Source organism: Xiphophorus hellerii, chromosome 1 (assembly GCF_003331165.1).
Source record: "Xiphophorus hellerii strain 12219 chromosome 1, Xiphophorus_hellerii-4.1, whole genome shotgun sequence".
NCBI classification, from domain to species: domain Eukaryota; kingdom Metazoa; phylum Chordata; class Actinopteri; order Cyprinodontiformes; family Poeciliidae; genus Xiphophorus; species Xiphophorus hellerii.
In genome coordinates this window covers 13,337,069-13,354,546 of record NC_045672.1, presented here as the reverse complement: position 1 = coordinate 13,354,546, position 17,478 = coordinate 13,337,069, and the positions used below count along the sequence as shown (strand labels likewise).

The window sequence follows — 17,478 nt, the reverse complement described above, 5'->3', positions numbered from 1 at the left end:
CTCCTGTCCTGCAGCATCTTTTTTTAAGGCCTAATTTTAGCGTGGGTCATGTGAGGGTCAGAGGTTAAAAGTTAAGTGCTGTGAAAAAGTATTTGCCCTCTTAAAGATTTGTGCTATCCTTGTCACCTTTAAATGTTTCAGAAAATCAGACATATTTTATGTCAGATGTAGAGAAACCGAGTAAAAGTAAAATGTTTCTCAAATGATGACTTCAAATATCTAAGAAAAAAGATTTGAGCCTAAGGCTCAACTTGGCTCTTTGTAGAGAAAAAAAGACGTCTTGTTAAGTGAATTACTGCAAATAAATATATTTTCAGTGAAGGCTGAACTTTATTTCACAAGCAACACCCAGGCCTGGCTACTGCCTGATGATGCTTGGAATAAAGAACTTCCTTTAAAACAGCCTGTCAACAAGACAAAGGTTAAAAACTCAAACGGTAACACATCAAGCTCTTCACTAAAGAAATTCAGCTACGGATAATAAACACAATCATTGCTATCTTTCAGTCTGAGAATGGTTCCAACAGTTAAAGCACCACAGGCTTCACTTGTCTCCATTATGCTCAGTGTTCGTGATTCAATAATAACAAAAAAACAACATCCACAGAAAGGAGAAAACCCCTACAGACCGAAAATAACCCGGAAAGCATCTTGATGATTGTTACAACATGCCGACAGTCAGACATGGTGGTCTGGGGCTGCTTCGCTGTTTCATGACCTGGATAACCTGCCATAATTGATGGAACCAGTAAATGCTACTCTCTGCCAGAAAGTGTTTGACCATCAGTTTGTGACCGCTGTGCCACATTTATACTATGCAGCAAGACCAGTACTTGAAGCAGACCAGCAAGTTCGTTAATAAAATGAAGGTTTTGGAGTGGCTCAGTCAAAATTTTGACAGAGTTCTGGTTGAGATCCAACTCTTTACTCTCTCTCAAATGTTATTGAATTAAAAAATATATATATATATATATATATTTCCTCCACAAAAAATGCAAACAAGTCATTGCCAATCATCATTTCTTTTTAACATACTGAAAGAAAAACAAGCTTTAGGAGATTTTTTTTTCTTAATCAGTGAAGCGTTTCAAAAATAAACTGCTAATAAAAGTTTAGCATTAAAGTTAGAGTTGGGCGAGGCTTCATGTTTTGGACTTGTCACTTAGGAAGTGACAAGTCCTTCCTAAGTGAGGAAGGACTTAGGAAGTCCTAAGTCCTACTTAGGACTCTATGTTTTGGACTTGTCACTTATGAAGTTGCAGCGATTAAAATATATATATATATATATATATATATATATATATATATATATATATATATATATATATATATATATATATATATATATATACTGTATATATATATATGCGTGTGTGTGTCCTCATGGAGTCAGTAATAGAGCCACAATGAGAAGTGTGACGGTCTATTTTGAAAAGTGCCCCAGTGAGCTGCACTGTATCCTCTATGGAAAATACATCCACACCTGTTAACAATTCAAGAGCTTTCCAAGGACTGTCAGACCCACACAGGACCTACATCTCTTCTAGGGGGGGATGCGTCACTATATTCTCTGAGATATTTTATTTTTTCTAGTAATATTGCTCATTGACCTTACATGTAAACAAGTATTCTACTTCGTAGCACCAATGGAAAGATGTCTAAGTTATCTCACTCCAAGTTAAATACTCCAGTGGCGCTGCCATTTGTAGACTGTTTGAGGCCGACATCACTGCAGGATTACAGACGAATCCAACTGTCTCATTGGGGGAAAGGTGTGCTTACTCACCTCCAAGCAGAGGTGACAGTCGGGCACGAATTACCATTCTCATTCTCCCCCTGCTGACATCGCAGCTCATAGCCCGCAGCCACACATTTTAAAAACGGGAGACGAGGCAGGAGAGGAGCGGGAGAGAGGGAACACAGCAGGGAGCTTGAGTGAGCACCGGATGTTTATGTTGCTCTGGTGGATTTTGTGCTAAGAAAAAACAAATTTGAAATGGAAAAAAAAGAAAACAAGGATGGGAGAGGTAGAAAAGAAGGGATGAGAGGAGAGGTGATGTCAGAGGATTTAAAAATCGATGATTAAAAGGTCACGAGAAACCACAGATGAATACCTGGCTAAATGGCACCTTTTGGCAAATGGGAAACCAAAACTGGCCTCTAATTGATCGCAGGGAGAGACGAGGAGAGCTGCGATTAAAGCTTTAAGAGACGTTTTCACTGAGAAAGACTTTGAACTCCATAAACCTATATTTACAAATATAGATTTTTTTGGGCTGACAAAATGTCCCACTGTGCAGATAGAACTACTGTATGTACTACAGCTGATCTGTAGGTGTTTGAACTTTTAGTTTGTATTTCTTTATAGCTCATTTGCTTAGAGCTTGCCATTTTAGTTTTGTCATTCTTTTAGTTCATTTATCTCATTATTTGAACACTTTCAATTAGTGTCTCTTTTTGTTTATTGTTCCTGTTAGCTTCAGGTTTTTCTCCTTTCATTTATGGTGTTGCTGTGTCTTTACTTTCTTGCCTTTCTCGGCTCTCAGCTTAGATCTTCTTCTTCTTCTTCTTCTTCTTTAGATTTTAACGGCAGCTTGCATCCAATTATGTTGCACTACTGCCCTCTATTGACTCCTACCACCTACTCCTCAAAGACTCTTAAAAATCCCAGTGTTTTTTAAAAAACGAAAAATCTTCTTTTTCCCCTCAATACTATTCAGCTGATCGATCACCTTCTCAAATTTCAATTCCCTACTAACACCTAGTTCTGTTTTTAATAATCTTCTTTGACTTGCGTATTTCCTACATTTAATCAAAACATGTTCCACTGTTTCTATTTCATCACACCATCTACATAAACCAGTAAGGTGTTTCCCCATCTTAAAAAGAGTTCCGTTTAGGAAACTATGCCCAGTTCGTATTCTATTTATAATTATCTCTTCCCTCCTGTTTAATCCGCTGATCCTTTCTACATCTACTGTTTTTTGTATTCTAAATAAATGTCTTCCTTTTATTTCATTTACCCACCTATCTTCCCATATCTTCTTACTTTCTTTCCAAATTATACTTTTACCTTCAGATTTAGATAACTTTATTTGCATATCAATATCTTCTTTTTTAATTGTCTCCTTAGCCAGCCTGTCCGCTCTTTCATTCCCCATAATACCTACATGAGCAGGAGTCCAGAATAATACAACTTTTTTATTTTGTTCACATATCCTATGATGAACCGCCATAATCTCATATAAAATATTTTGATGATTTTTTGTACGTCCCTTTCCGATACTCATCAACGCAGATAGAGAGTCACTACAAACTATTATTTTATTCCTATCAGTTTCCTCCACCCATTCTAAAGCTACTAAAATAGCACCTAGTTCTACTGCGAATACACTCAAATAATCAGATGTTCTTTTTGAAATACTAATCTTTAATTCAGGAATCACTACAGCTATACTGGTTGCTTCACTTTTAGGGTCTTTCGACCCATCCGTATAAATTTGCAAATATTCATTATATTTATTCTGCAGTTGATTATAAAATTCTTGGCAAGTATCTAATGTTTTCCTTTTCCTAATATTTGTTAGTGTTCTGTCTACATTAATATATTTCCAAATCCATGTCGGTCTCAAAGGCCACAATACAGTTGGACTAAATTCCTTATAATATACATTAAAAATTTTCGCTCTATCATCCCCAACCCACCCAAAGCTATCAATTTGTTTCTTTCCTCTTTCCCAACACTCTCCTAATAATTTCTTAACTGGGTGATCTGCATTATGTCCTTTTAAACTTATCCAATAATTGACCATTAGCTGCTGTCTTCTAATGCATAATGGCATTTCTCCTGACTCTACTTGTAATACACATATTGGTGTTGATTTAACTGCCCCTAAACATATTCTCAGTGCTCTGGCTTGAATAACATCTAACTTTTTTAACCTAGTTTTAGCTGCTGATCCATACACCACACTCCCATAATCTATTCTTGATCTAATTAGAGACACATATATATTTCTAAGGGAATCGAAATTTGCACCCCATGTCAACCCAGCTAAACACCTCATAATGTTTAGAACCTTTTTATTCTTCTCCATAATATGTTCTATATGATTTCCCCAAGTTAGTTTCTTATCAAAAACTACTCCCAAAAAACGAAACCAATCAACCCTTTCTAACTCTTTCCCATATAAACACAACTTTTTATCAACCCCTATTTTTTTATTTGTGAAAAACATTACTTTTGTCTTTTCAATTGAAAATTTAAAACCCCACTTTACTCCCCACTTACTCACTTTATCTATACCTTCCTGTATTTTAACAATAAGATGGTCCACATTTCTTCCCTTTTTCCATAATGCTCCATCATCAGCAAAAAGTGACTTACCAAAACCGATGGATAATTCTTTAAAAATATCGTTGATCATAACTGAAAATAATGTTGGACTTACCACACTTCCTTGAGGGGTTCCATTTTCTATTTTACATATTTCCGAAAACTGACATCCTATTTTAACTTGAATATTTCTATCCCTTAAAAAATCCCATAACCAATTAAACATATTACCTCCTATACCTATCTGATGTAATTTAATCATTAGCCCTTCCCTCCATAACATATCATATGCTTTCTCCACATCAAAAAACACAGCAACAACAGTTTCTTTATTAATCTGAGCTTTTCTAATATCATCCTCTAAACATAAAATAGGATCCATTGTTCCTCTCCCTCTACGAAAACCACTCTGATAAGGAGCAATTAAATGTTTTGACTCCAAATATTGTGTCAATCTCTCATTCACCATCCTTTCCATCAGTTTACACAGATTAGATGTTAAAGCTATTGGTCTGTAATTTACAGGGTTACTCTGATCTTTCCCAGGTTTCTTCAACGGAATAATAATAGCTTCTTTCCACTTACAAGGCAGTCTCCCCTCCTTCCAAATCTTATTGAATAAAATTAATAATTTATTTAAAACTTCCTCACTTACATGTTTTAGCATAATATAACACACCTCATCCTTACCTGGAGCACTATTCCTAGTTCTATCCAAAGCTCTTTTTAGCTCTCCAATAGAGAAAGGATAATTCATCAGATCATTATTATTCTCCTTTCTTCTTAAGATGCCATCATATTCCTTTTTAGTTCTCTCTCTTCCCTCCATTTCATTACCTAATAAATTTTTACCACTATGTATCTCCACAAATGTTCTCACTAACATATCAGCCTTTTCCTTGTCAGTTACAGCTACTATATCATTTTTATTTAGTATAGGATAACTCCATTCCCTTCTATCTCCTCCCATTTTTTTGATCATCCCCCAAACATCCCCTAGTTTTGTACTACTGCCAATTGTATCACAGAAACCTCTCCAGTATTCTCTTTTTGTGCTCCTTATTGTTCTCCTGACTTTTGCTTGTGACTTTTTATATTCAATTAAATGTTGAAAATTATGAGACCTTTTAACCAATTTAAATGCTTTATTTCTTTCTCTAACTGCTTTCCTACACTCTTCATTCCACCATGGAACTAACTTTCTCCTATTTTTCCCTGATGTTTTTGGAATAGCCTCCTCTGCAGCAACTAAAATACCCTGACTAATCACTCGGTTCATACTTTCAATACTCTGATCATTTTGAACATTTAAAATTTTCCTATCACATAGGTTATAAAATTCCTCCCAATTTGCTTTCTCAAATATCCACTTCCCTCCTATCATTTCAGGCCTATGCACCTGGCCCATCCTTATTTTGCTGATTATAATGTAGTGATCACTACCAAATGACTTATTTTTAACTTGCCAATCACATAGTGGAGCTAAACAGCTAGAAACAAATGTCAGATCTAGTACAGATTCCTTACCTGAATTTATATCAATTCTTGTCTTCTTTCCATTATTCAAGCAAACCAAATTATTACTATCTAGAAATTCTTCTAAAATGTTCCCATTATAATCTATTTTTTCACTACCCCATAATGAATGATGTGCATTAAAATCTCCACACCAAATAACATTTCCTTTCATATCCATCTCTTCAAGTTTATTTACCTCAAGCTTTTTACAAGGATTGTAAAAATTTAGAACCAACAGTACCTTCTCTTCCACCCATATTTCAGTTGCAACATACTCCAAGTCTCCTTTACTTCCAATAACTTTATACGGAATACCTTCTTTAATCAGAGAAAGACACCCTCCTCCATTTCCTTCTTCTCTATCATATCTAACTGCAATATATCCATCCAATTTGAAATCCAAAAAAGGCCTCAGCCAAGTTTCCTGTATACAAATTACATCAGGTTTTTCTTTTAATTCGTAAATAAACTGTTTAAAATCTTGCCCATTTGACAGAAGACTCCTCGCATTCCATTGTAATATTGAGACTATCCTTCTTGACTTGCCTGACTACACAGTTCTCCCCTTATGTCCTCCCACCGAATATTCTTTAAGTCTAAACTATGGCATGCTGCCTTTACAATAATCTGAATCCTTTCCGTTTTTGATTTCACATCCGATGTTGCATTTATAACTCCTGCAATAAAAGTCACCATTTTCTTTTTTTCCTCTTCAATTTTCTTTTCAACCATTTCCATAATTTTTGAAATTACTTGCTTTTCTCCTGTTAGAGATTTCCCAGTTTGTTTCTCTTTCTCAACTACTTTACACGCCTCTGCATACGTTACTTTCTGCGTAACTTTTGTTTTCTGTATCATTGATTGTCGTTTCATTACCTCGCATCCCCAAAAAGCGACACTATGCTCTCCTCCACAACTACAGCACTTTGGTTTAACTCCAACTCCACATTTACCATATTCATGGTCTCCAGAACAACGGGCACATCTCCTTTTTCCTTTACACATTTTTGCAATATGGCCAAATTCCTGACAGTTGAAGCACCTCACTGGTTTGGGCACATATTCCCTGACACTAAATCTTATCAAGCCAAAGAAAACCTCCCTTGGCATTTCTTTTGTTTCAAACTCCAGCAACACAGTTTCTGTTTCAATCTTCTCTGTACCCCTTTTCATTCTTCGTGCTCCTTTTACTTCCTTGTTTCTTTCTTTCAGATTTTCAACTAAATCCTTCATGTCAACACTTAACGGCACTCCTGTTATGATTCCTTTGCTTTCATTATTTCTTTTTTCACCCACTTTAACAACTGCTCTAATTTTGACTTTACACACCCATCCAAGCTTTTTTGCCTTTTCAACCTGACCTTCAGAATTACAGCCAATCAAAAGATTTCCATCTCTCAGTACTTTAGCATGTTTAATTTCCCCAACATGTGTCTTAAGTGCTATTGTTAGTTTAAGTGGATCAATCTTCTTGACTCCTTCTCCTTCATCAAATCTTATTATAATGTTCAGATTTTGTCTTTTTTGTTCTTCTTTTCCTTCCTCAATTCCTTCAGTATCAGTGTCTTCAGTGCTTTCCTCATTTCCTTTTTTCCTCTTTCTTTCAGCAGCTCGCTGCTTCTTTCCACCCTTTCCCACCAATTCCCACTCTTTATCTTCATTCCGACCACTCCTTCCTTCCTCGTCACTACACTCCATACTATTACAGTCACTTCTTTCCAAATCCAACGTCGTCATGTTCCGAATTAAGTCGCATTTAACACCGAAGTTCAGCGAATCAGTCCTCCTCCTCTCCGTCCCGCCAGCTGCTGCCCAGACCCAGCACCACGCCAGAGCCTCGGTCTCCAGTCCTCTCAGCTTAGATGTTTTTTGGTCCTCTCTTTGTCTGCCATTCTGCTCTCCTTCCCACCTGTTTTCCATTTCCTAATTTCCTCTGGCTGCGCTCTCCCAGCTGTCCCCACTCACCTGTGATTAAGTCACGGACGCCTCTTCTTCTGTATTTAAGCTCTTCCTTCTGCATTGTTCCTCACTGGCTTCTTCCTTGATTCTCAGTAATCTACTCTTCATTAACCTCTGGTATCTATCTATCCTGGCACTTTTTGCTGCTGACCAGTTTTCTTTTGTAAATTTAACCACTAGCCATGCATTCAATGAGGATCTGGTTGTCTTGTCTGCCTTAAACTAGCATAATATGAAAATAGCATTCACTAGTAGGCTTAGAATATTTATTGTTTAGTGCTGCAGGATCTAACATATCCTTACTGGTATAGTGATCTGCTCCTTGTAGATAATTGTAGGCATAGTTGAAAGATGACCTTCAGCGCTCACTGTTCAGATTTTTAATGGGGTGTGGTCTGGCTGCAAATCTTCCCAAACTGTTTGGGGAAACGATAGATGTACTGAAAGCTTGGCGGAGCTTCTGAGGTGTTATGGACATTGGCTCAAACCTTTGGAGGATGAGGCTTGGCTTTCCAGGATCTGTGTGTTTGTACCTTCTTAAATAGCTATGATTATCAAATAGTTTCCATACTCAAAAGTATAAGGACCTTCTAGCAGCACAGCCCAGTTTCTATCTTCACAAAATAGAATTGGAGATCAGAGCTGAACTTCTATAAAATGACTGGTGTACTAGTACCTGATTATAGCGCCAATAATTGCCCTATTATGGAAAATTACCAATCAAAGCCAACCCATGATTTAGCTGTAATTCCCAAATGGGCTGAAAATAAGTGGGAATCCCCCAAAAGGAGGGCTGGGGTCAGGAAGGCCTGGAGGTGTCTGCATCACATCAGGGAAGCCAAGCTTTCCTACTTATCAAATAAATTTAATCAACAGAGAGCACAGTGAGCCATCCAGGATAATCACTTATTGCATTACTGGCCTTTTAACTTGGACAAGATTCTGACTTTTGTGTGTGGGGTGGGGAGGAAAAGCACAAGCTCAACAAAATCTGTAATGAATAAAGGTAATTAACCAAACGGATGCATCGGGAGCAGCTTGCACAGTGCTGATGAGTTGATTCTACAGAGCTCAGCTGCAAACTTTATCTAAAAGCCCTCTGAAACACAAACAGCAGACTGACTGTGTGTTTAGTTGCTCTCTGTCTGGGGTAGTGACCTGATGAAGTAGTTATCACTAATTTCAGTAAATAGCTGGGTAACAGCTTAATTATGAACAGCTTGAAAGAAAACAGGGCAAAGGAACCAGTGCTGTGGTATCACCAGTCTGACTAGAGACTCTCTGATATACATGTGATTAACTTTAATAATCAAGATATCCTGTCCCAAGAACATATTTCAGCAAAGCAGTGGCTGGAAGACGGTTAGGAAGAGGGGAATATTTCTGCTCTAAGTAAATCTAAACATATAGATAAGAGAGTGGGTAAAAGTGATTTAAAGTGGGATTTTTAAAAAAAAAAACTCCCTTCATTTCCATATAACCCACTTACCATATGAGCCTCAGTTAAGGGTAATGAAGGAGTAAACTACTGACTTCCTCCTGTCTGGACATCAGGTTTTCCTGCACAAGAAAAACCGGGATCACAGATTTTAATCACAGACATGTCTCAGCTAGGGGCCTGTTATGGTGGGTGGGCTGCACGTCTTGTTTCTACATCTGTTATTAACTCCATCCACTGTGTGGGTGAACACATGCTAATTATGAGCTTGCACCAAATAATAGAGATCAAATTTACTGAAAGGTTTGTTGAGTGATTACACATTAGGTTTAAAACCAGTCCTTTATCATCTTTGCATGTATCAAACTAATTGCCATCATAACATGTTTCTAGCACAGTTTTACATAATATCTATTTTTATGCACATTTTAACAAAAATTCTGCCAGTCTGAAACTAAAGCATAAAGAATTTAGTGATGCTTTAAAAGCTTTAGCACAATGCCATATTGGTGTCTTTGAACAGATTTACATTATTTTAGCTGCCTTTAATACTGGCTGGTATTCATGCCTTTTGAATTTTTTTAAATCATTCTCTGGCATTGTTACTTGACATTTGCTGGTGTGTAATGGAGCTGTCTTCCATGGGATGCTTTAGAAGTAAATTCATACCCTCCTGGAGAAACTTTCCTTCACCATTTCGATTTGACAGCCTTCCATTTAGTCTAGTCATATTTCTGTTTGATCAGGAGTGATTATCACTTGCGTGTGAGTCGAATGATCTGTAAAAGCATCAGAACCTAAATAAATTGGAAAACGGTGTTTTCCAACGCTTTCAGAAAATACTACACATTCATCATACTATTATTTTGACTGTTTATCTACATACTTCATGAAAATACATAACTACTAAGAAAGCTACACCTATACCAATTTGCTAAGCACATGGGCTTTATGGGTAAAAAGTGGAAATACAAAGTGACAATGGGTACAAAATTGAAGAATCGACTTAGATCCGTATTTATGTGGCATAGTGGCTTAGCAACTCTCCAGTTCAAATTTGGTGTAGTAAAGCTATGAATATCCTCAAAAGTTAAAGAGCTTCTTTGCTATAAAGCTATCTTTGGTACATTGAAAACACTGGTGTACAGATATGCATTAGCTTCCACCCACTAATTTACATTTGAACAGTCCCAACTTTACGAAGTCCAACTTGTCTAATTTCATCAGCTGCCATGGACGAGGCGTTTAATTTTCTCTGCTCATAATGTGAGACTCCAGGGAGCCAGGAGGACCTGCCCTTCACTGATGACTGATTGGACATATTGTGACAGCCATGACAGTCCCCCCTCCCCAAATACTCTGAGGCAATAAAGCCGAGGAGGTGAGAGCGTGTCGCCAGCCTGACCCGCAGTGTGAACCCTCCCAACAGCGTGTCAGAGGTGACCTTCTGTGGGGTTCAAGGGCCAAGCTCCTAAAAACAATAACATCAAACTCGTGACAACCCACCCACCCACACACACACACACACACACACGCCTCCGAGCAACCTGATGCCCATCTGGAAACGCACTCAAAAGCGCAAGCGAGAAGAGATGTTCTGTTGAGATAAACTACAAAAGCAAAGTGAATCAAAATGCTTAACATCATATTCCTGTGATTTAACTAAATATGGATCTGCCTTGAGATGTTGACAGACAGCCTAATCTGCAGGATCCTTGAGGCTTGATGAAGAGGGCTGAAGGATCCTCTGAGGGTTATCAAGCCCCATCTGCCTGATTCCCACTCACTCCGGCTTTGTGCTCATTACGTCCTGCTTTTAGTAGTAATTCTGCCGGAAAGGAATCAGAAAACGTTGTTAGCAATTTCAAACTGTTCTTTGTCTATAATGTCACTGAGAATATATTATGAAGGATTTCTATGGAAAATTGTGTGAACTAGATGGCAACAGTGCATCACTGCAGTCCTTTGTGTGGTTTGAGCACCAAGCGGCCTTTAAAAAAATTCATTTCAAATTACTTGATGGCATCACAAACTTCTGAAGTCGGGGTAAATTTCTTCTGCTAAAGCATTTTGGTCTATAAATGTTTCCCTACATAACGGACTTAAGATCGGCTGTATAAGAAGTGTGTGGTTCAACAAATATAAATGTTTTCCACAAATTAGGAATCATGAATTTATCAGAAGGCAAACAGTAAAAGTTCATAAAGAAGGCCAATGAAAATGCACAGCTATAATCCTCTGATATAACTTACAGTATCTACTTTTATACGTAACCATTAAATACTGAGACTCCTTTTATAAGTCAGCTGTGTCTTTATAAAAGATGCTCATTAATGATTTGATTTTCACACATCATTAACACAATATTGTTTATATGGCAGTCATTAGAAAGTAAAGTAACTGTATGACGCTTTAGGGACTTTTGTTTTTAGAAAATGATCTCCTAAGAATTCATGTCTGGAGGAATATACATTTTTACAAATATGAAATAAGATTTTTTTTTTTTTAAGAGAAAGGCATTTCTTCACCTCTCAAACTGGAGTGTAGAAAGAAGGCAGGAGAGGCAATACAGTATTTAGCAGCTTTGTGTGCAGTCCTCACAACAGCTTTGATTCTCGTGATAAAAGCGGAGTCTTTTTTTCCACGCTCCGTTTGCCGCCAACCACCCGCTGTAAGTGCTGCTCGCTTTAATGTTTCTGAGAAAGCGATTACTACCGTCAGACACCGAAAATGACTTAAACTGAGGAAAAACAAAACTGAGATGGAAGGATTTTTGGAGTAATCTTGGCAGCAAATGGGAATTTCTAACCTTCACCCATCATAGTTACATGGGTTTAACGTTGTAAGTCATTACCTGCTTTCTTTTGTTGTTTGATAAGTTGCACCATAAGATTTGTATTTTAAACGAAAAACAACAAGTGTTCTCGCCACTTTAAATGGTATTTGTGAAATACTATGGTACTATTCCAACCCATACCATTGTTTGGTATACTATGCAACGTGAAACTATAACATGCCATGTTCAGCTACACTACAACATGCTATGCTATATTGTAGTATACTATATATTGTACCACACATAAAACAGTCCTGCTTCTCCAAAAACTTTGGATGTTTTCTGCACGTCATTAAAAGTAAATCAACTGTATGCAGCCCTCTTCTTTAATTCATAAAACATAAACATATCCATCTTCTATGCAAGTTTGTGCCTTGTAGGGTCTGGGGGGTTAGGATGCCAGTCCATTATAGAGGAGCACAGAGACAGAAAACAGACATCCATGCATGCACACTTCAGTAAACTTCATATTTTAATTCTTCTGAGGGGAAGATACATTTAGTTTCCTCTTGGCATGAAACATTTAAAGGGTATGGAGCTTTAGCAGATATTCTTACCCACCTGAAACTATCCTCTAATACAGTAAAGTTAGTGGTATTGTGTTTTCACACTTATGAGATGTGATTTAATTTGATCAAATACATTTTCTGTGTTTAAAAAAAAAGGGGGGGGGGGAATCTATTTACCTTGCCTAAATGATAAAACGTGCATTCAATTTGTACAAAAATAAGGGCTTTAAACATCTTTTCACAGTACAGAGAGATACTGTAGCACTAAGAGCAGACAACAATGCATCGGCAATCATGGCAATCCCAAACAGCGGGGCCATTAGCCAAGTGTGCGAGATATTCTGGAGGAAGTAACACTGCTGTGATTATTCGCTGATGTCTCACACCTTTCCACCAAACCTGTTTACTGCTCAGCATTGTTCCCCAAAGACACGACAATGGCCACTATCTGTTCGCTGGAGTGCCGGACATCTGTGAGAGAAAGAAATGTTCGCTTTCCCTCCACCACTTCATTTGTTGCCAAGCTGGGAACACATAAAGCACTGTTCTTTAGTTCTGCTGCTGCTCTGAAGTCAATAGACTCTCCTTGTTTATAGACTCATCACTTAATTGTGGTCATTCTCCGCTGTTTACTTGCGATGATTGCAGCTGTCAGGCCAGTGGAGAGAGAATACTCACTTCTAGACACTTCCAAGGGTTATAAAGGTTATCGCTATGTTATTTCAAATTGTTATTGTTTTCCAGTTGAGGTAAATGAACAAAGGGAGGCTTAACACTGTTACAAATGCGCCAAATAAATTAGCTTAAATTCACAACAGGACTTTCCTCGTGATGTTGTTTTTGAGTGGCTTTCTGAGGTATGATAGCCTCAAACAAAGCTACTCTAGCATGAGTGGAATGTATGCTAGCATTGCTCAGTGTGATGCAGATTTAGAAGTGTATGTGCCGAAGTAACTCTGTGATTACTTGGCATCTTCTCCTTAGGGGTGCTGTCTGTTTTGGAGGGTGTTGATTAGAAACTAGCTCCCAATTTGCAATTCAGGAAGATGCTATTCTCACTTTGGTATGCATGTGTTGTAGCTGTGTTACAGTGGGAAGGATTGTTGGAAATGATCTTCCACTTTAGGACAAGCCGGGGGTTTTTTGTTGTTGTTTCTACCTATCCTTTAGAGTTTCAGCTTCCACCTTTCCTGTATGGCTCTCCAGTGATTTTGGAAATGAAATGCCACAATATAGATAGATGTTGCTTGTGCTTTTTTGTCACATTTATATGTTGCAGATCATTAAACACATTTTAATATCAGACAAATGAGGTTTGGGTGAATACTCAATCTGTTTCTTAATGGTTTAATAAGAAAAGATCACAAAATAACAGGTCAGCATTTCCAGATATAGAGCAGATGTCAGGGATTCTCACAGTGCTGCCTGCAGACAAAGCAGGTGTATAATGACATATTCAGCTCCAAATTACAGTTGCACTTTATATCGTTCAATTACATCCAAAATTTCAGAAAGTGACCAGATTTAAAATGTATCTGTTACCTGACCCTCCTCCACTGTAGAATGCTGTTTAATGCAGTCAGGCACTTTGCAGTATTACAATCACTGGATGTATTGGAGGAGGCGTTTGGCCCCGGCCCTTGGTCTCAGTTTAGCCGTCTGTGCTAAAGAGGCTGCATGCTCCCACAATAACACCGCTGACGTCACTGGCCAACATCGGGACTTGTGATGCCTTCAGGCTCGAATGTCAGGCTCGGAATTTGGACTGCATGTATATTTAGCTTTAAATGAATAGAACTGACAAAATCAGACAAGTGGATTGTTTTTGATCTGCAGTTGGGGGAAACAAACGAAACCCATAATAATGAAAGGATAAAAGAATAAACAAATCTTCTCTCGGGAATCATCTGTGAAACACAAGTTAATGTTTAAAGTTTACTGCACATTGGTTTAAGTATTGTCAGTTTAAGTTGACACTTTGATACATATTTTCAATTTCCCAGGCAGACTTTGGTAAAATATAAACTGTGTCCTGGAATTGCTTATACATATATATATATATATATATATATATATATATATATATATATATATATATATATATATATATATATATATATATATATATCATGGAGCAATACATTAATCATTAAAGTATCTGCCAATCAGAAACAGCACATGAGGAGTGTTGTTGTGAAGTGAAGCACCTTTATTAAAGTTGAGTTTGTCCACGTTTAAGCTATAATATTTTCAGTTTAAATATAATTCATGAGTTTATGCATCAGTAACATGATTTCCGCTAATACCAAAGGACTAGAGAACTTTTCTGATCCAAACAAACAAGAGGAAGTTTCTTCAACTTCACCTTTGCTTTATAGGTTTTACTGCATGTTGCATCATTGCACAATCAGTCTGGCAGACAGAAAGATGACAGCTGGTAGCTTTCTCAGTCATTTCAGTAAACATCTGCAAGAAAACATGCTGGGGGAACATGCATTCTTTTGACCATGGAAATTTCTGTTAGAGCGACTGTGTAAACATTACAGGGACGTCAATAGATCCCCTTTAGATTGTTACATTTGTTTAAAACAATGATCAATAATTATCACTGCATGAGAAATTAAAAAAACCCTACACTAAAGCATTGTCAGCTGGCTTGAAACAGTTTGAGGTGAAAATGTGGGACCCTTTACTAAGATTTCCTGTTGACATGATATAATAAGATGGCATTATTTTAGGGATAAGACAATTAGTTAAAAATTTTATGAGATCCATGGCCCTCATGCTGTTGTTTGAAAGACAAATAAGAACAATCCCACTGAGCTGAAACACACATTTTAGGGATTTGCTGTGGATATTTGATAATAAAAGCTCAGGAAGGATGTATCAATCCATTTCACACTTGTCAAACATATAACCACCCAAAATCCTGACCTTTTGCAAATCACACACATTTATAACGGAATAAAATTTCCACTTCATTTGTTACAGTTTGATATGGAGATGTGTCATCTTTGACAGTTTTTTTCTTTAAGTTGTCAGCTTTGCTGCTTTGTCATTTTTTGGGTGATTTTTTGGTCTTTTTATATCTTGTTATTCAGTTCTCATCTCATTTAATTTATTTTCTAGTCATTTCTTCCTCTTGAGTTACTTTTTACCTTTCTGTTTTCTCTGCTATTACACTTTAGTAACTCAGTATAAGAAACTTGGTTACGCCCAATGAAAGAATTAATTTATTTATTTAGCCAGTTAGTGATTTATCATTTTAAACAGTTTTTAAGTTATTTACTGAATCCGCAGATTTACCTTCTGTAATCCACTGATAAAATTCTAAGCCTTTACATAGACTATATTCTTCTGTCTCTGATTTTTATCTAGTTTATGTCTTTGTGGAAAAAGAAACCATTGCAACATGAATTCCTTCTTTCTCACAGATCACAGAAAAACTATTGGTGTAGTTAAATTAAATTTGTTCGTATGTACATTTTTTTTTAGATTTTGTTGGTTTAATAACTAACACAGTTGCTTCAGGAATGGACCTCAGCATTTTCCTTTCTATATTTGAGGTTATTGATTTTACACCATGGAACTAGGCTTTCTACTTTGCAGCAGGTCAGTGATGGCAATGTTAAAATGGATAAGAAAAAGCCAAATGAAGGCCACTGATGCTCAAAAATCATCCAATGTGGCTGATTCGAGATAATTATTCTGAGGCCAAAATTCCTCCAGTCACCTTACAGCACAGGTGTCAAACTCCAGTCCTCGAGGGCCGCTGTCCTGCGGTTTTTAGATGTGCCACAAGTACAAAACACTGGAATGAAATTGTTTAATTACCTCCTCCTTGTGTAGATCAGTTCTCCAGAGCCTTAATGACCTAATTATTCTATTCAGGTGTGGTGCAGCAGAGGCACATCTAAAAGTTGCAGGACACCGGCCCTTGAGGACTGGAGTTCGACACCCCTGCCTTACAGAGTCATTTCCAGTATTGCAAATGCTACACTGCACCTCATGCTTTTAATAGTTTTTTAAAAAATTATTAATATTAAACTGCTTGATGATCCACACACTGGAAGGTGACAAAAAGCAACAACTGGACGAATGTATTGGGGGGGGACATATATTCTTTTCTCCACACAAAAAAACTTTAGACAAATTTTCAATTTTACATTTAAACTCAATGATTTTCATTGGTTACTGTGCTCCAGTCTTTGTGGAATCAGTAAAAGGTAAATTAAGTAAAATTCAGATGCATTTTCTAGAAAAAGACGGGGAAATTGTTACATTTCGAAAACTATTTATTACTGTAAGTCTTTATTTAAATTACGTATTTTCTCTACTTACTTGTTTAACATTTTGATATTCAATTAAACTTTAGCCACTCTCTAATGATTATTTAAACCGTGGTGACTAGTTTGTGCGGACACGTCAGTGCGATTTCCGACAGTCCGAGAACGCAGCCGGCAGAAAACTGCGAGAGAATCAGTGATTGAAGAGAGAGCAGAGCGGCGGTAGCGACGACGGCCATCTTAGAGCTACCGTGGTAACCGACACTCATCTCCTGGATTTTATTTTTTCTGTTCAGTATAAACGCTCCAGCCTGACTGACGAGGACCGAAGAAGGCTGTGTTTGACTTCCCCGCGGCTGAACTCCAAGTCAGGATGCGGTTCCGAGGGAATAAACAATTTGCATCCGCAGTCGGACTGGTCCTCGGACTATTATGCGCGGTGGAGGCGGCTAAAGGTAACTAAGCTGGGATTTATCTGAGCCCGTTGCGTCTCTGTGTGTCTTGTGTCTGTGTGAGCCTCTGACAGGCTCGCTTCTGCTTGGGGCTGGAGGCTGGCGGCTCCCCGGAGCCTTCTGGTTCCGTTCGGGAGCCGTGAA

General features: G+C 37.6%; 1 protein-coding gene across 1 annotated transcript in view; it reads left to right on the top strand.

Annotated features, from left to right (window-relative positions):
- The first annotated feature begins 17,077 nt into the window (after positions 1 to 17,077).
- Positions 17,078 to 17,478, top strand: part of clstn1 (calsyntenin 1) — a 35,461-nt gene continuing 35,060 nt past the window's right edge. Inside the window, 1 exon segment of the mRNA XM_032572381.1 lies at positions 17,078 to 17,337. Coding sequence (XP_032428272.1) covers positions 17,256 to 17,337 — 82 coding nt within the window. The 5' untranslated portion in view covers positions 17,078 to 17,255.